A 27,240-nucleotide genomic window follows, 5' to 3' on the forward strand; every position below is an offset into this window, starting at 1 on the left:
GGAGTCTGCTTATTTGCAGGTCAGGCACTTTTTAATATTTTACCTATTCATTTTGAGGGGAGTTGGCTTTTGCATGAAAATGCTTTTGTGCAAGTATATACAATAGTTCATTTGACTTAAGTACATTCATTTTAACTGCCCTTCAGTTTTCATTGAAAATACCTAATTCATTTAATTTTAATGCCATTAATTTTAGCCATTTATGAATCATAATTATTTGGTGGTTTTGGCAAATAATTTCATTATTTATTAATCTTCACTAAAATAAATATAACATTAAAAAATTCTTATGAAATCACATTAATGTTGTAGGTGCACAAGTTGAAATCACATGTGTCAGGGGACAACTGTACTCATAAATTTATGTGATGCATACAACTCTTGTTTTATTTCAGTTGTGGCAGGGCCTGGTGAAAGTTGGGCGTGAGATAGACCATTACACATTGCAAGAAGGCTACAGATCAGGCACATACAAAACCATGTTTGATGGAATGATTGTTAATCTACAGGTATGAAATTTCATTTCAGAAGAAATTTACCCAAATCAGTTATGCAGATGTTTGATAATTCTGATCTTATTCATGGTAATAAATAGTAATATATTGTACCAGATGATGTGGATACTTACTTTAGATTATTACCTTCAGCAAAGCAGAAATATATAAATTAAGTGTAGGTAATGTGTTCAGCAAAAGTTTGGAGAGTGAAAACATCACTATTATTATCCCATACGGTGTTCAGCGAAGGCCTGAAGTGGGAATACATCACTATTATTATCCCATACAGTGTTCAGCGAAGGTTTAAAGTGGGAATACATCACTATTATTATCCCATATGGTGTTCAGCAAAGGCGTGAAGTGGGAATACATCACTATTATTATCCCATACGGTGTTCAGCAAAGGCCTGGAGTGTGAAAACATCACTATTATTATCCCATAGACCTGAAATGGGAATACATCAATATTGTTGTACCTGATTAATAACAAGGACAGTGTTCAAGTAGACGGATTATTTAGCATCTGTATGTATCATTACAATACGAATTATAAATACTTTGCAACAAATGTAAGGAATATATGGAGAGATACTCTGAAACAAGCAATTTTACCAAATCTACATTTCTTTTGTATTTCATTTTTGTTCCATTCATAATTGTGTTTGAGCTATCGTCTGTTCATTTTTCATTTATGGTTTCAGAAATGCATTCTGATTTTGTATTTCTTACTTTTGTTTGTCACTTTCTTTGATTTTCGTCATTTGGAATGCATTTACCAAAGTTGCGATTTCCATATTCGATAATAGTACACAGAAAACTGTTGCTTACATGCCTTGTCTCATTATAAGTGTGCTTTAATAAAATAGAAAATGCGTACAGTTCAAAAGATGCCAGTGAATCTACCATAAATAAGAATATAATGCATTTGTCTTTTTTCATTTTGTTTTCATTTGTCATTCTGTGTGGTGTGTTTTGCATTGGCATTCTTCATTTCCTTCAAATTGCATTCATCATTTCATTTGTGTTCATTCTGTATTTCATTTGCATTATTTCTTTTTTACTTTTTCACTGGTAAAATTACGTTTCAGGGTGTGTGTGTGTGTGTACACCTTGCTGAACTGCAATTGAGAAAGAGTGAGGGGAGGCAGAAAAAGGGATCTTACAGAACATTAGAAACCAAAACTTGCAGTTTTATGTTAAAGTGGATTACTACCTTTATTAGGATCATTTCTTGATACAGAGACAAACTATATTAAATGACATAAGCATTCTAAAATAGAAATATGCAACTTTTCTTTCATGGAATATTTTGTTTTATGCTGCTCCAATAAGATAAATTAAAACGAAAGCCATTTCTTGAAGGCAAATCTTAATCATTGATGGGCAAATTGGGACATAAATAAAAGCTTGAAATGTAAGGTTGCACATGTGCATTTATGTAAATATAATGCACTTAAAAGTATTTGAAATGTTATTTAATTAACATGCTTTCATTTTATTAATTGTGGATAAAATAAAATGCATGAAAGAATGCATTAAACATTTGTGGCTCCCATTAAAGGGTTTTAATGACATGCAACAAGCAATATAATCAATTTTATTTTTTATTATTGGAAAAGTGAGACATTGCCAGTCTAATCAATTTTGTTATCAACTCTTGTTTATCCAAGATATGATAGATATGATACATTATACCGAAACTTTTTAAGTACCCATAAATGTGTATGTCAGTCAATGTAAAATGATGTCATGAGCCATCTCTGACATATACTTGTTGATAGGGTGATATTACCAATGGACACTTATCTATATGTCCGTCAATGTGAAATGATGTCATGAGCCATTTCTGCCAGCCCTCACGAAATTTGGTGTGAATTTCACGACTTTTTCAGCTATTCACAGATTCACTCTGCAAGCCAAAAATTCATGAATTCTCCAATCCTCAATTATTTTAAATCTTTAATAAAATAACTGATTTCCCATTAAGTGCTACTCGTGATATTCGCAGTTGCTGAAACTGTCCAGTACTGCTGGCTGTGATATTAGTAGATCTACAGCTGATTAGTACAGTTGGCCCGGTAGCAAGCATTTTAGCCTATTTTAATCTGTATGTATAAGAGCAGTTTTACAAATGCTTTTACAAATGCTTTTGAGAGAAACTGGGGCCTAACCGGAATTTTGCTCCACGCATGCATCACCAACACTGATTTGAGTTACAGTTCAGCATGGCATGTAAGATCTTGAAAATGTCTTCACCACCAAGGAAAAAGAAATGTATTACTCAGAAAGTGAAGTTTAATTTGGAATATTCTGCCATTATACATTGATATTCATCATGCTTTTTGCACTCAGTGTGCCATCGCAGAGGAAGACCTGCAGGCTACCAACGCTGAAGCATTATTTGTGTGTTTTTTTGTCGAACACAATCTACCTTTATTACCTGGAGACCATGCTAAACATTTGTTCTGACAAATGTTCCCGGACTCGAAAATCGCTTCCAAATTTTCCTGTGGAAGAACCAAAAGTGCTGCAGTTCCTGTGCATTCCTCACAGCAACAGTGACAGTGAAAGAGTATTTTCTCTACTGAGGAAAATTAAGACAGACTTTAGAGCCTCCTTAGCTGCAGAAACTTTGTCAGCAATTTTAGTCATCAAGATCAACCAGCAGGCAAGAAGTCTGAACTGTTTAGAAAACAAATTTACGATCAAGCAGTTGAGGAAGTCTGCCACAGTATCATGTGTTGATAAATAAATATTTCTGCATATATGTAGTGTTTTAATTTTATATTGCGAACTTGATATAGTGTGGTATTGACGGTCAATATGGATGGAGTAGTCAGAGTGGATGGAGTTATAGTCATGATATTTTTCACTAATTCATGTCCAAATTCACGACTTTTTATCCCTATTTTCACTAATTGTGAGCCTGGAAGGTTGGCAGCTATGTATATACTTGTTGATAGGGTGATGTTATCAATGGACATTTATCTCTATGTCAGTCAATGTGAAATGATTTCATGAGCCATCTGTGACATATACTTGTTGATAGGGTGATATTATCAATGAACACTTATCTATATGTCAGTTGTTGTTGTTGTAGGGTTTAACGCCATTTTTCAGCACACGATAGGCTATACATGGCGGCCAGTATTAATGGTGGAGGAAGAACCCAGGAAAACCACGGAAAGAACCACCGACCCTCGAGAAGCTACTGGCAAGCTTTCTCACATACCCACATTGGCCGAATCTGAAACTTGAACCTACGCAGACAGAGGTGAGATGTCAGTGATCCGTAACAGAGAACGCTTCAGACCACTCGGCCACTCAGGACCCCTCTATATGTCAGTCAATGTGAAATGATGTCATGAACCATCTCTGACATTTACTTGCTGATAGGGTGATTTTATCAATGGACACTTATCTATATGTCAGACTATGTGAAATGATGTCATGAGCCATCTCTGACATATACTTGTTGATAGGGTGATATTACCAATGGACACTTATCTGATCTACATATTGTTTGTGGATGCAGGGCTCAAACTAACAATTGCTTGGGTGGCCTGAGTGGTTAGAGCATCTGCCTCTGATGTGGGAAGTCGCAGGTTTGAACCCTGTCTGAGTTATACCAAAGACTTATAAAAACTGTACCAAGAGCTGCCTCACTTGACACTCAGCATTAGGAGGTTAGTGTTAGGACTAATTGGCCTGGTGTCTGGATAATGTGACTGGGTGGGACATGATGCTACATGTCTGCTGCATGATACCCAAGTGCTAGACATAACTTTAAACTGCCAAACTGCAGACATTATATCGATATGACTAAAAAATTATTAAAGTTATGTTAAAAGTCCAGCTCACACACATGCTCAAACTAGCAGATGTAAAAGTGACTAGAAATACTAGAATTGTTGCACCTAGAAGCCACCTTTTCAATGCATGTGAACAATTTTGTTATTCCTTTGTTGAATTTGAATGAAACATGGATTTGAGTCCCACCCTTATTCTTTACGTTTATCATTAATCCTATGAAGCACATTATCTAGGTTCTAACACATGAGTGAAGATATCCCTTGGGCTCAAGTGTGCTAGAGTGCAGCAGATTTATAGAATGAACTTGTGTGGTTCAAAGACACCCTTTTACCTGTCACATGTAAATGGCTCAAAGACACGCTTTTATCTGTCCGGTGTAAATGGCTCAAAGACAGCCTTTTACCTGTCTGGTGTAAATGGCTCAAAGACACCCTTTTATCTGTCCAGTGTAAATGGTTCAAAAACACCCTTTTATCTGTCCAGTGCAAATGGCTCAAAGACACCTTTTTACCTGTCACATGTAATTGGCTCAAAGACACCCTTTTACCTGTCACATCTAAATGGCTCAAAGACACCCTTTTATCTGTCCTTTGTAAATGGCTCAAAGACACCCTTTTATCTGTCTGGTGTAAATGGCTCAAAGACACCCTTTTATCTGCCCTGTGTAAATGGCTCAAAGACACCCTTTTATCTGTCCGGTGTAAATGGCTCAAAGACACCCTTTTATCTGTCCGGTGTAAATGGCTCAAAGACACCTTTTTACCTGTCACATGTAATTGGCTCAAAGACACCTTTTTATCTGTCACATGCAAATGGCTCAAAGACATCCTTTTATCTGTCCTGTGTAAATGGCCTGATTGGAAGCTGTGCTGCTGAATGTAATTACATTATTATCCAGTGTGTTGTATGGGTTGGTTTGTGTGGCAAATTGACATTTGAGACAGGATTAATTTGAGTAATTTGCCAGTGAAAGTGTTGAAATAACTGAATGGTATATCTGGTTATATTGCTCAGAGTCAACAGTATGAACATGTTCAGGAATTATAAATCCAAGAAACTAAAGAATGATAAGCTAATAAGTCATAAAGAAATAAATAGATATAAATTTTAATACTTTTGTAAAGCTGTTTGGAAAATGCTGTCTTTAAAATTCTGTATAGGCTGTTTGTTGATACTGCTTGGATTACCTCAGTTTTTACCACCAACAGGACTGTATTTATGAATACATCTTAAAATACATGTGCAGCAGTGTTTTTAATATCAAATCACAAGTTAAGCATTCTAATGTATTTATTTTAGTTGCCCACAATAAAACTTTTATTGATATGTCAATTCATTATATATTTGTGAATGAAAATAATATTTAGACTTTGTCCCTCAAGCCCTTTCTTTTCTTCCTTGTTTTTCTGGAGGGATAAGTAACTTCTCCCACTCTTTTGTCCTACTTGATGTTCTGGTGTGTGTTTGGTTGAATGGCACACCAGCATTTTAAAGGTTATGTAGTAGCGAGGCAGTGAGTTGCCTTTCCTTGTAGACAAACCATAGCAGCTTGTCTGACAAGACGTGAACCTGCAAGCATTTGACAACTGTAACACTGGCTCACTTTGAATCACAAAGTGGAATCCAAGGTTTGCTTAATATTTCAACAGTTACTGTAAGTTTTTCTTTTAATTCATTCTTTTACAGGAATTTACCATTAAAAGTGAAGAAAGCTGTTCAAAAGAGGATTTTATGGCCCAAGTGATGCGTTACAATCATGCCACAAAATCTTTGCAAGCTGTATTTTTTTCCAAGGTAAGAAAAGCATTTTTTTCAGGAGTGTATGGATTCCTGTGGTCTTTGCATAAAATAAGACTATATAATCTACCCTAGTCAATAGGTGTGATATAATTTATCATATTCTGTAGGTGTGGTATAACTTAACCTAGTCAATATGTGTGATATAATTTATCCTATTCACTAGGTATGATTAACATGTATGCATAATAGAAAGTATACAATTTACCCTAGTCAATAGGTGTTATGTACAAGTAATGTGCTTTGGACTGAAATTGCCCGATGAGTTTCACATTAAATTCTACTTGGACACTAAAAATTAACTTTCAAGGGAAAAAAAACTATCGGCTTAGTAAGGAACAGTTTACTCCTTTGCTTCAAAATAAATATGTTTGATACAGCAACATATGGTAGAATGGTTAAACAGACTTTAATAATTGAAACTTTTCTGTATGTTGAAAAAATATCTTCACAAGCATGCCACTTGAATTACATAGATGAAGTAGTAATCTTATTTTGGTTGGATGGTGATGTGATAAAATAAGTAAAACCTGTCTTCAGGGACCATGCCTTTTGCCATCAAAAAGTGGTTGCTGAAGACAGGTGGTCACTGTAGGCATATGCAGGAGGGTGCATTTTCAAGGTCAAAATTCAAGTCAGGATTAATACTCATAATTACTGTACATATTCTTAAATTACATTACCTGATCATAATACCTTAAGAGAACTAATACTACCTCACAAATCCAGCCCTCCCAACGTAAACTTTCAAAGCTAAAAGTTTCCACCTCACATAGGTGGCATTTAAACAGAGTGATCTAACCTTGATACAGGAATTGGCATCAAATACTGTAAATGATCAAGTTACTGCCAAGGAGCATGCTCTCTACAGACAGAGAGGCCTAGCAGTCCACATACAAGTATGCTTTTAATTTTCTACCTTAAAGCAAATTGTTGGAGTGATCTCTTTGAAGTTTGCTCCATCTCATCTTTCCAACTTTTCTTGCTTCTTTCTTCATTGACAAAGGTTTCTTTCTTTATTCAGAATTATAACTTTGCCACCCTCTCACACTTAGATGCCCTTTTTACATACCTGCATGTGTCGCTAGTGCATCCCCTCACATTGCTATAGCTTTATGTGCAGGTATTGCATGTGGTATAGAAAAGTCATTTATATTGCTGTATAGTTTCTGCTTTGGCCAGATACATACAGGTCAGTTTTCTGTGCATAGTTTAGTCATAACATCCGCTTTGTAGTTTCTATGAGGAAGACTTTGATGATTTTACCTGTATAGGTAATCTGTTGACCTTTCCTGCAGGGAACTTTTATTAGAATTTATATTTTAGCATTGACTTTATAAGTATTAATTGTGACACTTCAATACTCTACCTTTTTCAGCTGCCGTGTGCACTCTTTTACTGGTAAATTGTCATTGTGTATTGCTCTGCATGTACACTCTGAGTTCATAATGCAGGATGCATGCTGAGCTACTCCTGTATATATTGTCTGCTCTTTTTTTTTTACCTACAGATTTAGACCATTGGCAAGACCAAGTGTAAGCTATGTAAACACTGGAACCATGGGACTGACAGCCACTTGACGTGTGGCTTGCTTAGGTTGTCATTCTTCATATTCATGCCATCATGGACCCATAGTCAGTGGGTTGCAGTACTAGGCACACTAAAGTGTATGGCATGGAAGTTACCATGGAAGAGAGGATGTCAGACAAAACAATGACCAATCTAATCTTCTGTCAAATTTCGATTTCATGCATCCAGAGGCATTTCCCCTGTGCCCAAAGTAGAATCCATCATGGGTGTTCACCAGGCTGCATAAGACAGTATGAACTTTAGGTCTCACGTAAGACCTGCTTCCTACTGCTCGTACTAGTTAGTGATGGCAGACAGAATCAGTAAGATACATGCCTTATCCGTTGACCTGAACTATTTGCAGTTCCAACAGAATGAGTCAGTGTCACTCATGATTGCCCTGGCTTTCACTGCACTCAAATATTTGTGGTGCAACCCTTGTCCACTCTGGACACTTTATCTCAAGGTATTTTACAAGACTCAATGAGCCCTCTGAAGTGATCCCTGAAAAGATCCAGGGTAGTACATTGAGGGAGATCCCAACTCTTATTATATCTCAAGGTGGGCATTGAGTGAGATCCCACCTCTTATTATCTCTCAAGGAGAGCAATGATCACATTTCAATGCAGGCACTCATATCCTGGATCAAAAAGACTATTCGCTTCACTTTCAGTGCCTCTTGGCTAATGAAGTTAGGCAGTCACAACATGAATTGCATTCAAGCAAAACTATTCCCTAGCTGATCTTATACAAGCCATGGGATGAAGGTCCGAGTTGACATCCTCCAACATTTACCTCCAGGAGCCTTCTTCACAAACAGTTCAGCTAGTCCTGTGGGGCTTATCACCTCTGCACAACAGGTTATCTTCCTGGTCTTTTGGCAGCATTGAAAGAACATGGCTTCCCAACTTCACTGGGTTTGCAGGAAGGAAATGTTTTCCTTACAGAAGCCACACCCGTGCATATGGAGCAGAAATGCACATTTTGTTAGAATTTATGTACATGGAAAGCAGTGATGTGTGAGAATTCCTGCAAATTAGCTTCAGGTCACATGCGAAAATGTACTATGCATATTATACAATTTTTAAGTTGTTCACCCTTAAAGTGCTTGTCACAACACAAGCCAGAAGAATTATTATAGCGCTTGTTGCAACGTATTTTTTTTCATAACTGTTTACACATCTGGGTATTCTGACTTGACTTGAATGATTGTTAAATGAAATTTGATTGCCACATTGGGCCCCATAACAATCACTCTTGTCATAGTTTGAACCTTGCATCAAGGAAGTTTTACAAATGCATGTTTATGAAATGGACCTTCTAGAAGACCCAAAATGGCTGGATCTTAGCGTGGTTCATCAGTAGATATCAATTTCATTTGGCAAATTCCAGCTGATCATAGTGATAAGGCAATTTATTTTGAAAGTTAGGAAGTGTATCAGATTATTGGATCAGGAAATTGGTTAGTGGAAATAACAGGGAGTAATTTTGAACCCGAAAATAGTGTTAAATATGAGCCAGATTTACATTCTGTAGGGACAAAAACAGATTGCATGCTGATCAAATCCTCATTTCAGTGGGGTTTTTAAAATTTAATATAGAAAAGGCAGACAAGCATGCCAAATTAAAATACAGGCAGTTTAAATGTAGGTTGCAATTTAAATAAGAATCCCAAAATGAAATTAAGAAGTAAGGATCTTTATTTGAACAAGTGGATTATTGTATTAATTTACTAAAGATCCTAATACATCATTATGGAAGAGATACAAAATCTGGCATAGTAGTCAGCAAAATACTGATTCAAGAAAGTGAAACTTTGTCATGTTAGTCAAGAATCTTGTTTTGGATCTAAAAGACAATACCTGTCAACTGTGGTAAACTTTACATAACAACCACAAAGAAAAGTTTTTGAACTTGTTGCAGCTGGATAAGCTAGTTATGTATATGCCCATCAGTCAGCAGACTGAAAAGGGGTTCACACAACTGAACAATGCTAGTGGCAACATCTTTTAAAGATTTTAATTTCATTAGGGGTCTTACAGAGTATAGTAGGAAGAGAGATGGATGTTAAAGTATTGAGTAAATATTGAACTATGACTGTTTCCTCCTACCCCTCCTTTTTGTTCTGCTCCCCCCCGCTTTTTTTTTTGTAACAAGGGGGTAAATCACCCGTTATGATAAAATCTTGGGAGCATCTCTGTATGGAGTCTGTTCTCCAGCCAGGTTACCTCTAGAAGCTGCCTTATGTACCTTAGGGGATCAGAGATGACCTCTCCTGGATAAGGGGATGTAACTCCCTTAACTTTTTAAGTATGAGGTTAATGGATCAGGTAACATTTAACTGCTACCTATGTTGACAGGTAACTTTTAGCTCTTTTGGTTGCAAGGTTTGCTTGGAAGGGCTGGATTTGTGAGGTAGTAGTAGTTCTCCTAAGATACTATGATCAGATAACTATTATTAAAGAAATATTTTACTTCATAAAAGTTGGTATTTTGTTCATTATTCATAGTTCTTTTAAAAATATTACATGCATACTTGTATAAAAATTATATGCCACTAAAATACATCATTGTAAACATTACAGATTATATCAGAGTTTTACTTATAGTTTGTTGGCATTATGGCATATAAATTATGATGTTAACTAGAAGGTAACACCTTTTCTGTCTGTAAATTGTAAAATTAACTTTGGTACCTATTACTGAATAAATTTATTTACAGTCCAAATCCAAAACCCATGACACAAATAATAAATGTTATCAACTTGGTAAACAGAAGGATGTAACAGATCTGATAAGACGAACAAATGTTGAGATCTGTGACCACGGCACATTTGGCCACTTGTTGGTTTCAGTAACCATAACATTAGGAAAGCAACAACTAAAACCAGCCTTTACAAATGAAATAATTTACTTGTCTGGGGAAGAAAAAAGATGTTTGTAGTAGAGTTTCACAGCACCTCAATAGTGGCAATATTATCAAAACATTCAAAGAAGTTAAAAGAAAACAATTGGAACCAATTTATCAAGATAAACCCTTCTAAATAAATGTGAACATGAAGTAGAACAGGATAAAATATCTCATAAACCCTGGTCACTACATACTATACAAATGATTTAAGACAGTATTCTTTGCCTTACAATGAAAGCGGAGTGAGAAGTTAGTTATCTTAATATGACATTATTGGTATAGTGCTATTTTCACAACAAAACAAACAAATACAAATATGTGAACCAGATCAAAGCATAATAGCTAAACTTTAGAGGGGGAGAGTTAATTGTAATTGGTTTTTGATGACTCTGGAACTATAAGGGTTGTTTGCAGTAGTCAGCTTTATGATCTTCATCATACAAGAATATCTTACAAATCTATTGAAACCAGTCAAGAGACTCCACATTTTCCCCCATGCTTTGTATGCATCTCTGTTTGGAAAAATTGGCGGCAAACTTTCTACTCAGTAATTATGGCTACAAAAGTTGGTGATATTTTTATGTTTTTGTAGTTCAATGATTCATAGCAGTGTTGAAATGCATATTGTGCCTAAAAATCATGGCTGATTGTGTCCAGCAGAAGATTGGTCATTACAGTTCATTTATATAATCTTGTCATGCTGATTGTGTTCAGCAGGTGATTGGTCATTACAGTTCATTTATATAATCTTGTCACACTGATTGTGTTCAGCAGAAGATTGGTCATTACAGTTCATTTATATAATTTTGTCACACTGACTATGTTCAGCAGGAGATTGGTCATTACAGTTCATTTATATAATCTTGTCATGATGATTGTGTTCAGCAGGAGATTGGTCATTACAGTTCATTTATATAATCTTGTCATGCTGATTGTGTCCAGCAGGAGATTGGTCATTACAGTTCATTTATATAATCTTGTCATGCTGATTGTGACCAGCAGGAGATTGGTCATTACAGTTCATTTATATAATCTTGTCATGAAGATTGTGTTCAGCAGGAGATTGGTCATTACAGTTCATTTATATAATCTTGTCATGCTGATTGTGTCCAGCAGGAGATTGGTCATTATAGTTCATTTATATAATCTATATAACACTGATTGTGTCCAGCAGGAGATTGGTCATTACAGTTCATTTATATAATCTTGTCATGATGATTGTGTTCAGCAGGAGATTTTGGTCATTACAGTTCATTTATATAATCTTGTCATGCTGATTGTGTCCAGCAGGAGATTGGTCATTATAGTTCATTTATATAATCTTGTCATGATGATTGTGTTCAGGAGGAGATTGGTCATTATTGTTCATTTATATAATCTTGTCATAATGATTGTTTTCAGCAGGAGATTGGTCATTACAGTTCATTTATATAATCTTGTCATGATGATTGTGTTCAGCAGGAGATTGGTCATTACAGTTCATTTATATAATCTTGTCATGCTGATTGTGTCCAGCAGGAGATTGGTCATTATAGTTCATTTATATAACCTTGTCATGATGATTGTGTTCAGCAGGAGATTGGTCATTATAGTTCATTTATATAACCTTGTCATGATGATTGTGTTCAGCAGGAGATTGGTCATTACAGTTCATTTATATAATCTTGTCATGCTGATTGTGTTCAGCAGGAGATTGGTCATTATAGTTCATTTATATAACCTTGTCATGATGATTGTGTCCAGCAGGAGATTGGTCATTACAGTTCATTTATATAATCTTGTCATGATGATTGTGTTCAGCAGGAGATTGGTCATTATAGTTCATTTATATAACCTTGTCATGATGATTGTGTTCAGCAGGAGATTGGTCATTACAGTTCATTTATATAATCTTGTCATGAAGATTGTGTCCAGCAGGAGATTGGTCATTATAGTTCATTTATATAATCTATATAACACTGATTGTGTCCAGCAGGAGATTGGTCATTACAGTTCATTTATATAATCTTGTCATGAAGACTGTGTTCAGCAGGAGATTGGTCATTATAGTTCATTTATATAATCTTGTCATGATGATTGTGTTCAGCAGGAGATTGGTCATTATATTTCATTTATATAATCTTGTCATGCTGATTGTGTTCAGCAGGAGATTGGTCATTACAGTTCATTTATATAATCTTGTCATGATGATTGTGTTCAGGAGGAGATTGGTCATTACAGTTCATTTATATAACCTTGTCATGATGATTGTGTTCAGCAGGAGATTGGTCATTACAGTTCATTTATATAATCTTGTCACACTGATTGTTTTCAGCAGGAGATTGGTCATTACAGTTCATTTATATAATCTTGTCATGATGATTGTGTTCAGCAGGAGATTGGTCATTATAGTTCATTTATATAACCTTGTCATGATGATTGTGTTCAGCAGGAGATTGGTCATTACAGTTCATTTATATAACCTTGTCATGATGATTGTGTTCAGCAGGAGATTGGTCATTACAGTTCATTTATATAATCTTGTCATGCTGATTGTGTCCAGCAGGAGATTGGTCATTACAGTTCATTTATATAATCTTGTCATGCTCATTATGTCCAGCAGGAGAATGGTCATTACAGTTCATTTATATAATCTTGTCATGAAGATTGTGTTCAGCAGGAGATTGGTCATTACAGTTCATTTATATAATCTTGTCATGAAGATTGTGTTCAGCAGGAGATTGGTCATTACAGTTCATTTATATAATCTTGTCATGAAGACTGTGTTCAGCAGGAGATTGGTCATTACAGTTCATTTATATAATCTTGTCATGCTGATTGTGTCCAGCAGGAGATTGGTCATTACAGTTCATTTATATAATCTTGTCACGCTGATTGTGTTCAGCAGGAGATTGGCCATTACAGTTCATTTATATAATCTTGTCATGAAGATTGTGTTCAGCAGGAGATTGGTCATTACAGTTCATTTATATAATCTTGTCATGCTGATTGTGTTCAGCAGGAGATTGGTCATTACAGTTCATTTATATAATCTTGTCATGCTCATTATGTCCAGCAGGAGAATGGTCATTACAGTTCATTTATATAATCTTGTCATGAAGATTGTGTTCAGCAGGAGATTGGTCATTACAGTTCATTTATATAATCTTGTCATGAAGATTGTGTCCAGCAGGAGATTGGTCATTACAGTTCATTTATATAATCTTGTCATGAAGATTGTGTTCAGCAAGAGATTGGTCATTACAGTTCATTTATATAATCTTGTCATGAAGATTGTGTTCAGCAGGAGAATGGTCATTACAGTTCATTTATATAATCTTGTCATGCTGATTGTGTCCAGCAGGAGATTGGTCATTACAGTTCATTTATATAATCTTGTCATGCTGATTGTGTCCAGCAGGAGATTGGTCATTACAGTTCATTTATATAATCTTGTCATGAAGATTGTGTTCAGCAGGAGATTGGTCATTATAGTTCATTTATATAAGGGGCCCCGAGTGGCCGAGTGGTCTAAAGCGCTCTTCGTTACAGATCACTGCCATCTCACCTCTGTCTGCGGCAGTTCGAGTCTAAGATTCAGCCAATGTGGGCATGTGAGAAAGCTTGCTAGTAGCTTCTCGTGGGTCGGTGGTTCTTTCCGGGGTTTTCCGGGTTCTTCCTCCACCATTAATACTGGCCGCCATGTATAGCCTATCGTGCTGAAAAATGGCGTTAAACCCCACAACAACAACAACAACAAAAATCATTTATATAATCTTGTCATGAAGACTGTGTTCAGCAGGAGATTGGTCATTATAGTTCATTTATTTAATCTTGTCATGATGATTGTGTTCAGCAGGAGATTGGTCATTATAGTTCATTTATATAACCTTGTCATGATGATTGTGTTCAGCAGGAGATTGGTCATTACAGTTCATTTATATAACCTTGTCATGATGATTGTGTTCAGCAGGAGATTGGTCATTACAGTTCATTTATATAATCTTGTCATGCTGATTGTGTCCAGCAGGAGATTGGTCATTACAGTTCATTTATATAATCTTGTCATGCTCATTATGTCCAGCAGGAGAATGGTCATTACAGTTCATTTATATAATCTTGTCATGAAGATTGTGTTCAGCAGGAGATTGGTCATTACAGTTCATTTGTATAATCTTGTCATGAAGACTGTGTTCAGCAGGAGATTGGTCATTACAGTTCATTGATATAATCTTGTCATGAAGATTGTGGTTTTTAAATGACAGATAACCTATGCTTATAGCAAAGTCACTCAGTATTAGGTTTTACTTTATCATTTTGTTTTGATGTAATCAGTGTATCCCCCAGGGGTGTAAAATTGAGGGTAGAAAAACAACCTTGTTGTCAGAACTGGGGGTCAAATAAAAAATATGGGGGTCAAAAATGTACTGACAAATTTTCATCTTACCCATACTTTTTCAGCTTGAAATAGGATATTGCAACTTGCATAACACACACTCTCTTTCTCTCCCTCTCTTTCACTCTCTCAAAAAAATACAAATAACCAACATGCACAATTAACAAATAAATACATTGTCCATTCTAAGAATAATTTTATTCATTTTTCTTTTAGTTTAAAGTCGTACTTTTAACAGTCTCCTTATATTCTGTTTGTAGCAATATTATAGACCAACACATTACATATAAGCCAATACAAAAAACCAGATAAATCTTTTTAACCAAATGGCAGTTTATTTACTGCCTGCCATAAAATGTGTACTATATTGGTTTCATTGTACTGCGTCCAAGAACACATTTATCCAAAAGTCAAAATGGCTAATGATTAATCTTCTTTCTAATAAGTTACACTTGAACTTTAAGAGCTTTCTTTTATTGCAGCAAAGTTAAAAACCATCAAAATATGCAATGACCCTCTGACTTTTTAATCCAAATAAGGCATTTGTCTCAATAAGTTTACTGATGTCTTTGTTGTAAAAGAATGTCTTGGGTGATAATGTGTTCTCCAGATATCTTGTGGTGAACAAGGGCAGATTTTTAAAAATTCTTAAACCCTGTCACGAAAGGATTATTCACTTTTGCAGTCTTTGCAATCATGCGATCAGAAGTCACACTGGTAATCCTAATGAATATGCCGTATTCCAGCCAAGGGAATTATTTTCTCAATTTTTCATTAAAGTTACATCCACAGTTACTCTTTTGTGTTCTGCTTCTTTGACTTTCTTCGCTCATTATTCTTAGTCCAGGCCGTTTTAATCTGGTAGGTAATCACTTTCTAGTGCGACAAGCATTGACGTTGAACATCTGGATGACATCTTGATGAGCTCAATGGATATCACATGAGAGCTTGCGAGATTAGGGGAAGCTACTCTGTCATAACATTGCCTGTGCTAGTCTGGTTCCCTGTTTCATGTGCTCCGTGTGTTGCACACCACTGTACGAATAGTGGAGTGCAATGCAGGGAGCATATGAAGCAGGGAACCAGACTATACCTATGCTCGAAGTATACACAATGCTGTCCCTCATCCAAAGCATTGGATATTAAATAAATCCTGATCACATTATGTGAATCCTTTGTGTCAAAAAAATGCACAACAACAAATTGTGTGCATTGGTTTTTGCCAGCTTGAGTCCCAGACGCACAAATGTGCGTGTGCATAAAGGGAAACACTGGATGTAATGAACTTGTATTGTTTGCCTTTTCATTAGATGCTATGGATTGTTTCTTCAGATTGGGAGATGAGTGGTTTGTATCTTTAGTAAAAATCAAATCATAAAGACTATGATTTGTTCTTGTTTTTCAGAATGAAAGACAGGCATACATTCAGTATCCTTGGCAAGATGGAAGAGAGATTTTGGAATCGGCTGTCAGGAGTCGGAAATATGATGCCAAGGTAAGTCGTCAGGATGGATCTTAATACAAGTTTGAGATATCTAAGTTCAGACTACTCTGTTGTCAAGAATAAGAAATAAAATCCTAACAACTTACCATTTGAGAGCTATTTCTATTCAGATTTTAATCAGACAGGGTAAATATACCAATATCATTCATTTGTGGGATGGTTTTTGTTGTGAGTGAGACCTGAGTATATTTATGTGATAGATCTTGTGGATGATTGATAGTTTTTTTGCCACTGTAGAGCCTGAAGTCTTTTGGAAAATAAGTTTATATCATGAGGATTCAAGCCGCATTTGATTTTGAGTAAGATTCAAGGCTGTTAATGACTTGATCTTGCATCTGTTGAATTTGTCAACTCTAGCAACTATACAGGCTATTAATGACATGATCTTGCATCTGTTGAATTTGTCAACTCTAGCAACTATACAGGCTATTAATGACATGATCTTGCATCTGTTGAATTTGTCAACTCTAGCAGCTGCACAGGGGCAACTAAGAAAACCAGTGGACCATCATGATGAGTCAATGGCTCATTTCCATATTTTAGTATTGCAAATAGGAGGAAAACCAATGGTCCATTATGATAAGTCAGTGGTTCATTTCCATATTTTGGTAATGCAAAAGAAAGAAAATGAGCTACTTTGAATATATAAGGTGCCACCAAGAACATTTTATTGCAGAGTATATCTTAATATAGTCCTTGGAGCAAAATGTGCTATACTTCAAGAGATCATATAGGGGGCCCATTCAGTAATGATTTTAGTTTACCTTTATCTGTTATACTTTTCTTGTAAAATGATGTATCCACTTCCCAGAAATGTCTTTGCTTCATTTCTGTTTTGGTGCTGATTAACAGCCTTGTATGATAAAGAGGTTGGATGAGTTTGGTTTTGAGGAAGATCTCTTCATATTAATGAGATAATCTTGTATCTGACTTCCATAAACTAGGACAACCTTTCCCATAAGCCCAATACTGAAGTGTCCATTTATTAAATTCTTTAGTTAGAAGAATTTTATGTTACGCTACTAACCTTTTTTCATTTGATTTTCATGCATGTATAGATTTCATCTACCAAAACCCATTTGCAGGAGATTCCTGCAACTTACACAGCGTTCACATGTTTGTTTTCATTCTTGTCTTGTAGTTGCCATTGAACACATACCCATAAAATTCTTTTATTTTTTCAAAGGTTTTTTAATGCTAGTAAAATTGATTTGGAGATGACAATGAATATAAAGAAATGTGATGGTGGACAAAGCTTATTGGCCATAACAAAGGTGTGTTCCTTTAAGCCTAATGATGATCCAAGCAAAGGCTAGAAATCTCTATGCAGATATTAAGGGAAAGTACTAAGATCTAACATTCAGTGTAGTATGTATACATGTACAGTCTATAGAGTGTGTGACTGATAGCTTGGGTGGGTCAAATTCTGACTTACGTAAAGATCGACTTACTGAAAGATTTATGGAATGGAACATTTACCTAAGTCAGGGAGTGCCAGTTGTTATATTTTTATTTCTATGTATAGAACCTGATTCCAATTTTTGCTAGTATAACAGTTGTTCCATTTTTGCTGTACTGGTCACAGACAAGAGAGCATATAGATGGTCTTTTGTCCATTACTATCACCTGTCATTACAAGTTTGTTATCACCACGCCTCCTAAACTCCTTGGAGGATTCCCATGAAATTTTACAAACACAACATTCATTCCATGGGCTAGTTGGACCCTAATGAAAATGATGCCATCTTGAAAATCTTGTAGCTACTGTTCCTGAATGGGTGGGTCACATCAACATGTTGTTCTCACTGGAAGACTCTTTGTGATGTCTAGTTGGTCTTAAATGAAAATGGTGTCAGTCTGAAATCCAATAAGGCCACCATGGCAGACATCTTGAAAAATCTTGTTATCACTACTATTCACAAATTACGGAACTTAAAGCTGTTTGTGGTCTAATTCAGATACTGCCTTGTCCCTGTTTGATTGGTATCCAGGTTTCATATTAGAGTCATTGGAGTTAGGGAAACAGACTAACCCTACAGAAGTACCTCAGATGCTTTAAACTGACTGTATTTTACGATGCAAAACATCTGCATGATCAAGCTATTGCTTTAGGTTTTTTTAAAAATTGCATCCAACAAGTGATCACATGACAGGACACTAGTGGGAAAGCCTGCCAGTAGCTTCTCGTGGGTCGGTGGTTCTTCCCTGGGTTTTCCAGGGTTCTTCCTCCACCAGTTATACTGGCCGCCATGTATAGCCTATCTTGTGCTGAAAAAATGGCGTCAAACCCTAGAACAACTAGAACAACAGGACACTAAACCCAAAAAAGTTTTACTGGTACAGAAAAATAAAGGGAATAATCAGTTGCTTGAGTAAAAAGCAGGAGCAGCAAAAAATACAATTAGTGGACATTAAGTGCTGATTTGAGTATGCCAGATGGTTGGAAACATTATTGCCATTGCCATGCAAATTTTAATTTTTGTTTTAAAGATTGCATCAGGTTGAGAGATAGCAGTAAAGCCATTGAACTAGGATTTGAGACTGTAGTTTGTAAAACTATACTGAAGATAATTAAGGTTCAAGTAAACTTGACAAACCTTTTAGTTGAACATAATGTTTATCATCGCTACAACAGTCTTTTATCATACTTCTGGACTTTTAAATGCATGTTTCCAGGTCGACAATAGCAAAACATGATATTTTGTAACATCTTACTGAAAAATGGTCTAACTTGTGGAAAAAATTCAGTTGTCTTACTGACAAGGTTTGTTAGGGTTTGCAGGTCTGCTTCTGAATGAATGGAGCTTTCACTGAAAGAGAAAGGCTTGTTATGATATCTAGCTGGTATTGAATAATGATGATGCTCAGGTATTCAATATGGCCATCAAAGTGGCCATCTTTAAAATTATATTATTACTTCTGAATGAATGATCATATCAACATTGGGTTCTGACTGAAAGATTATGATGGTTTGGTGGTAGCAAATTTACATGGTGCCAGTCTGACTTCCACATTGGCAATCTGGAAAATCTCGTAGTTATTTCACCTAGATGGCTGGTCATAGTCATTGTGCATTCACCAGAAGACTTCTTATGATGTCTAATTTTTCCTAAATGGAAATGGTGCACATCTGATATCCAATATGGCCACCATAGGAACCATCTTGAAAATCTTGTTATGCCTTCAAAATGGAAAGTTATATGAACATTAGGTTTTCACCAGAAGACTTGTTAAAACGTCTTGTTGGGTCTAAATTAAAATGGTGCTCATCTGACGTACAGTATGGCCACCATAGTAACCATCTTGAAAATCTTGTCACCATTCCTCCAAAACGTAAAGTAATTTTGGCAAGGGGTTGGCATCAGATTAGTTTCATGGTGTCTGCTTGGTCCTAGATGACAAAAATTAATATCAACTCTCAATATTTGAAATATTTTATGCCTATTCCTCCCAAACTGAAGGCTATATAAACATGGGTCTTCCCTAATATACTTTCTATGAGACCTAGTTGTTACTAAAGGAAAATATTTCCAATCATGCATCAATATGGCTGCCACAACATGAAAATCTTGTTGTTGCTACTTGCCCCAAATGGGTTTTCATATTGACATAGTCACCAAAAGATATCCAAGATGTCCATCACAGCAGCTGATTTGAAAAATCTTGTTATTGGTGAAGAATATGAGAGAGGGTTTCAACACTCAGCAGTTAAAAGGAAGAAAGGTTCTTGTCATGAACTGCTGGAATTATTTTTCCAAGTATAGCATCAGTCCTTTTATATGACCTGTGAAATATATTTTTAATATTTGTACATTTTGGTTTGCATTAGAGGCATACATGCTTAAATGAAATTAAAGTTAAATATGTAGACATAAAGTGCACTGATGCTTAATTGTTGCCAAATGCACTGGCACATCTGAGTCTATTCAGTTTGCATGGAATAATCAGTAGAACCAACAGGATAGACACTGAGTAATCAGTAGAACCAACAGGATAGACACTGAATAATCAGTAGAACCAATAGGATAGACACTGAGCAGTTAAATTTGTCTTGTATAAAAGGTATTCTTTCTAATAGACATCTTGTATATTATTGTTCTTCAGGCTTTGCAGCAGATAGCCAAAAATGCCCTCACCTGTCTAGCAGACCTACATGATAATAATTTTATTTATGGAAATATCAACCCACAAGTCTTTCTTCTGGATCCACAGACCCTTAAAGTGGAGTTTCTCCTGCCAGATTTCTCCATTTCTTTGGTAAGTATTGTCATCTGTAAGAATGTATTTGATAATGCTGTCATATAAAAATTCCCATTCTGTTGATAAAATATATTCATGACAGTGTTTAGATACTTAAATGTGATTGTGATGTAGTTACATGTTCATGTGTATGTAAATTTGGTTCTTCAAGCTAGTTTACTACCTTCATCATCCATGATCTGTTTTCTTTTCATTTTTTGGGTATAATGTGTCATTTTTCATTCAGATATCAACAGAACTGCTGATACTCCACCTTCCATGTAAGTCCGTTACTTGGGGCTGTCAACAGTATACTAAAGTTTTTCTCATCTCAGCTTGCAGCATCATTTGGGTATTATGTCCCCAATCCACTTATATTAACAGATTAATTTCCAGGAAATTTTCATGATAACAAGTTATGGCAACTTAACTTCAAAACATGGCAATTTGGGTATTCTGTCCCCAATCCACTTATATTAACAGATTAATTTCCAGAAATTTTCATGATAACAAGTTATGGCAACTTCACCTCAAAACATGGCAATTTGGCCCTAATAGGTGTGTCATTCAGTAGTACTAGGAACTCTGCCTCGAAATATTGGCAATTCTGCCATAATAGTTCTCTCATTCAGTCTTGTGATTTCACTTCATAGATACTGCCATCTTACCTTAGCTAACCTCATGCAGTGGAGGTTGTTGCAACCTAAGTAATGCAAAAGCTGTATAAATTGTTTAATGAAAAAATTGTTTTGGCTACTTCTTCATTATTATTATTTCATCTTGTGCTATATTGTTTCTTATGCACGGTGCACCTGTTTGTCAATCCATCTCTAAGTTCATGGATTTTGTGTGAATTAGTTGTTTTCAGTTTGTAGTCCTCATGTCCATCATTCCATGTATTTTTTATTCAGTAAATTTGTTACTGTCCATCTACCCATCTGAATTCCCAAAATATGTTCTTCTTGCAAATAGACAGGAACATTTTTTGAAGTCGATTTGGAAGGTATGTGTATATGCATGTATTGATCAGCTTGATTTTGGTTCATCAACTGTTCTCTATAGGCAAGATTTTATTATTTTTGTTTCTCTGATATCGTCATATACTTGTACTATTTTTTTCTGATAAGATAACCTTGTACCTTACTTCTGGGGTACATTCATTGTTCCAGGATTTCAAAGCAATAATTCTGAATAATAAAGAGATGCATGTTATTGTAAAATGAGAAAGAATACATCAGCCAATTTGAAAGAATTTAAAAGTTGTATTTATTACATAGAAACAATGAGAGAATAATGAAAACAATACAGATATTGAAAAAATTTCATTTCAGGATCTGAAATTTAAAATTGATCAACTTTTTCTGGAAACTCTGCTTCTCATAGCAAGAGGTAACACAATACAGTATGGAGGAAATAAGAAGAGAATATAAAAGCAGAGGAAAGAAAACCCAGTTTGCAATAGAATTTAATTTATTACAAAGTTAAATAAATAAAATTTTATTTCTTGTATAAATATGATACAGTACAACAGTTGTAAATTATAGAGGCAGTGTTACATGACTTTGGTGATAAAAGATTGACTCAATGGTTATAAGATATAGAGGTTGGTACTGTGATCTAGCAGAAAAACCAACAAAATATTTTTATATGTTTGCTGTAAATCTGAATTTATAACGTTTTGATATTATCATTCTATCCACCAATCCATTTCCAATTTTGTTCTTGCACAACTTCAGCTCTCAACCTTCCAGACTTACCAAGCTTTCTTGATGACCATGTAATACCCTAGCAATTCTGGATTCCAAAGTTCAAAGATCAAGGTCACTAAATGAAAAAAAAGAAACAGTTTCTACTCAGTAACTCCATTATTTTATTATTCACAATTACCTATGACCTATATTTTATGCTCCACTGACTTCGGTTAATTCGTGTTTCAAGTTTATTTCTGAAGCTCGATTCATGCTGGAATCAACAAACTAGATGATTGTATAGAACTGTTACAACTGGAAACATGTAACTTGGTAATACTTATGTATCTTGAGAAGTACTGTATCCATATATTTTTATCCATATAAAAATTAGGTTTGGTGGCCGAGTGGTCTAAAGCACTCTCCGTTACGGATCACTGCCATCTCACCTCTGTCTGCACCGGTTTGAGTCTCAAATTCAGCCAATGTGGATATGTGAGAAAGCTTGCCAGTAGCTTCTCGTGGGTTGGTGGTTCTTTCCGGGGTTTTCCTGGGTTCTTCCTCCACCATTATTACTGGCCATCATGTATAGCCTATCGTGTGCTGAAAAATGGCGTTAAACCCCACAACAAAACAACAACAAAAATAGCTTTGTTTGATATTTCACTGATTTTGGTTCAGTTTGATGTTTTTACTGTTGATGCATTAATTATTAACCTTATTATTGTATACATCTCTCTCAGTAATATAACAATACCAGAGAAAGTCACAGTGACCTATATTCCACATTTTACTGGCTTGGGTTAGCTTTTGCAATTAGTTCATGATTACACAAGTTTTTGGCATGCAGCATACATCCTATTAAGAATCATACATCTTGATGAGGACTGTTGTTTTAGTAGTAGGTAATTATGGACCCTCTTTTAGACTTCACTGACTTATTTTTTGTATTTAATGTTCATTTCTCAGCCATTGTTTGTGCTAGATTTGTGAATTAATCTCTGTACTACGACAGCCTTTCAACAGAAGAGGCTCACTGTGACCTATATTGCTTTTACTGACTTTGGTTAAGTTTTTGTGTACAGCTCATGACCATATGAGTTTATGGCATGGTATATGCATACTAAGTTACTCGGAGCGCTGAAACATGGTGAGTGGATTCGTTTCAACATACATCTTTTTGGCATAAAAGTCCATGTGACATGTATATCATGCTTTAGTGACTTTGTTGAAATTTTTTATTAAAAGTTCCTTTTACTGGATGCTGGTTAAGTTCCCATCGTGAAATTTAACAATTGGTACTAATACACCATTAAGACAAAAGATGGTCACTATGACCTACATTTCATTCTTTACTAACAAGGGTAAAGTATTTGTGCTTATATTCCATACTTGTACATGCTATCCTTTTAAGATGGCCGTTTCTAACCAATACATTTGGAAGTTAAGATGTTCATTAGTTTGCAAACTTTCGATGCTAATGACTGTACATTGTGTTGTGATATGATACCCTGATCAGGTTGACTTTGTGTTGTGCATGTGAATATTCATGTTAGATTATTGGACTGGATGCTGCATGCTTTTCATGCAAGGCCACAACTGTAGTAGCTATTCAAGGTAATTATGCATGAAGTGTGCACTGTAACCTTGTAGCCCTTTTAGTCTCCTAGCATAGTCCCTTGTTTTGATTAGCACTGACCAATCAGTAAAGCTGTCAGTGGATACACGGGTACCTGCTGTTCATGATAACCCAGGTTATAAAATAGGCAATGAGGTACCCGTTAGAAATTTATATAAAAAAAATTTGTTTCCAAGTTATGATCAAAGACATCAGAAGCAAGTGAGACACAGAATAATGATTACAGTTCAAGGCTGATGTTGTGTGACTATTGGCTGCTGCGAATTTATCTATTGTTAGACCTCAGCCTAATTTCTTAATTTTCTATTTATAGTAACTGTACAGTTCCAAGGAAACGGATGGGTTTCTTGAATGTGAAACCACGTGTCACAGATTCATTATATATTGATACTCATGTACATAGTGAACCAGTCTAAATCGAAAAAATGGACCACGTATTAAGAGAAACAGGCTTCATCAGTGTGACTTGTACATGTTATATGACTGAGAAATGTTAGAGGAGAGGGATTTTGTTAAACTTAAAGACATGTTACATCGGGAAAAAGACAAATCAAATAACACTTTACAAATTTTGAAAGAAAAATTTAACAGTGATGTAATACAGTATTCATCATTGTGGACTTCATAACCATTCAGCATAAGTTAGACATGAAGACCAGTTAAAATAAGTGTTATGCATAAATAATTTATCAGTTGTTTTGTGTCTATACTCTCATATCGACTACTAATCCATATGTATTTTGCAGATTTGTGAAAATTTAACTGCAGATCCAGATAAGAATCAAAAATAAATTTCTGTTTTTAATACAGTTTTCTGTAATTATGGCATATAATATATATATATATATATATATATATATATATATATATATATATATATATATATATATTGCTCTTGAATTTTTAACTTGCTTTCTAACAGGGAGACGGCAATCAGTAGTACTAAAGAAATTGTCTTTAAGCCCAGATTACCTATAAATAATCTTTACATTTATGTGGATATGTAGATGACCTTATGAAATATTTGGTGTCATTTGAAGAAATATATAATATTTTATTGTTTTTAGGATCTATTTTTGACTTGCCTTTAATAGGGGCTGCAGTGAGGTAATAGTGTTTTAGAAATACAAATTAGTTTTTGAGACTAGCGTTAATAGCAGAATGAATTTGAATGGTTGAAGAATAAAGTATGTCTTTCAGAGAGATCGTGCTAATAAGAAATACCAGACAGAGAATGGTTTTCAATTCTTCTGCCCCGAGCCTTTCTTGGTCTCAGCACCAGCAGTGCCAGAAGGGGTCAGTGCTGCTGTAGACCTCTTCAACCTGGCCTTGTTACTCTTTTGGGTAAGTTCTTTTGTTAATGGTTATCTGCTACCATAGAATACAGAAATAAAACCAGTGTTCAATACATTAATGATTTAGATTTCTAAATTGTTGCTGTTCATACTTCTGAAAAATTAGTTCAGAGCATGCAGTTTGTCCATTAATGATTCAGTTTCTGTTTTAATAGGAAGCTATTAAACATGTAACTAAACGGTATAAATAAAGATTGGAGCTGAAGATCAAGATTACTAGAATTTACAGAAATTGATGTCAAAGACAATATTAATTTAAAAACGACAAAATATGGAAGTGCTCAAATAACTTTTATAGATACTAACTGATGAGAATTGTACAAAACATTCTTCAAATTATAAAATCAAAGGCACGATGAGTGTTTAAAACATTGAAAAAAGAAACAAGTTTTACTCCGACATCAAGATGCTATAGCAAACACCTTTGTCCACCTGTCAGACCAAACTATCTGTCAGTTCACACGTTTTGATCCATCATAACTCTGCATCCCATGCATATGCCTAGATGTCATTTTGTAGATGAATTGCTTAATACTTATATACATGTGTTGTAAAGATTTTATATTTTCGTTCCAATTTTCCTTCAACATTACTTACTACTACAGCAGATCCTTGTGCTGAAACATTGGCATTTTTTTAAAAACCCTATAACAACAACATCAGCAGATCTTTGTAACCAGCATAGTTTAGTAATGAGTTAATATATGGTATCTACGTTGTCTCATGGACCTAGATGTGCCTTTTACCAGTTTTGTCATGTCAGCTCCAGTTTTAGCGAGCCTGACCAAAGGCCAAGTGAGTTTATGGTACCATCTTTTGTCCCTCATATCATCCTTCCATCCATTACAGTTCCTCACAAACACGCTGGAAACTTTATTTTTGATTAAATTTCATTCAGATTTGTGATGCAGGTTTATCTCATCAAGATCATAAATGAGTTCAGTTAAGAAAACATCCATGCATATTAAAGAGATGATCTTTCATCTGATTGATTGAGATTGTGAACACTCTGCGATCCATATTTCTGATAGATTTGGTATGTAAGCTTGTAAGATTTCAGATGAGTTTGATTATGAGTGAGATGCAAGCAGTCTAATGGGGGATTCAGGCTGACAGTGTGTAACCAAATAACAATCTTCTGGTCATGTGTCCATCATTTTAACCACTGAGTACCCTGCAGCTCCCAAGGGTGATGATCTTGATGGTCTTCAAGATAAAACTCCATAGATCAGATTCCCTGAGGAATAAGGACAGACCCAACCAATTATTCATGCTAACTCTTCAGATTAACTCCCCTTGGAATTTCCAAGTAAGTGTAATTTAAAGGTAGGGTTATTAACAGTTTCCAAGTTATGAATTGAGTCCTAGATTCCAGGGCATGGTTGAGATCCCGGCGAGAATGCTAGTTGTATTAATATCAACTCAGTGCTCTAAACGTTTTCTTCCCCTCTACAGTTTCAGTCTGTGTGAATTTGCATTCACAAGCTGAGAGATGTCAACTATCAAGGTGAGAAACATAAGACCGATTTGTGCCTTTTGTTGTAGTTATTGACCTGGGTATATAACAAAGTAACATGGTAAAGGTTCAATTTCTGTAAGACAAAAATTCTTTCGAATTTTTTAAAAATTTTTTAAACTTATTGAAGATAAAATCTTCAGAGTAAACATGAACAACATTTGGCGGTGAAATGCATATTACATACAGAAGTGACTTTTAAAAGATTTGTCTCTTCCAGTCCGATTTTGATCAAGTTGTTGCCACATTTTCTCTATTACCTATGTGTTACTGCAGATCCTTGTAATCAGCATAGCCCAGGAACCATATGAGTATGAAAATGCAGTTTTGTGTCTCA

At 35.3% G+C, this 27,240-nt stretch overlaps 1 protein-coding gene across 1 annotated transcript in view; it reads left to right on the forward strand.

Moving 5' to 3' along the window:
- LOC149802337 (serine/threonine-protein kinase 31-like) overlaps positions 1 to 27,240 on the forward strand; it is a 73,253-nt gene that overhangs the window by 18,560 nt on the left and 27,453 nt on the right. Inside the window, exons 7-11 of the mRNA XM_089951549.1 lie at positions 396 to 509; positions 5,997 to 6,104; positions 16,368 to 16,457; positions 20,571 to 20,723; positions 25,233 to 25,376. Coding sequence (XP_089807675.1) covers positions 396 to 509; positions 5,997 to 6,104; positions 16,368 to 16,457; positions 20,571 to 20,723; positions 25,233 to 25,376 — 609 coding nt within the window. The remainder of the gene's footprint in view (positions 1 to 395; positions 510 to 5,996; positions 6,105 to 16,367; positions 16,458 to 20,570; positions 20,724 to 25,232; positions 25,377 to 27,240) is intronic.

The sequence above is a fragment of the Sinohyriopsis cumingii genome, chromosome 3, assembly GCF_028554795.1.
Source record: "Sinohyriopsis cumingii isolate HCF-2022 chromosome 3, ASM2855479v2, whole genome shotgun sequence".
In the NCBI taxonomy this organism is placed as follows: domain Eukaryota; kingdom Metazoa; phylum Mollusca; class Bivalvia; order Unionida; family Unionidae; genus Sinohyriopsis; species Sinohyriopsis cumingii.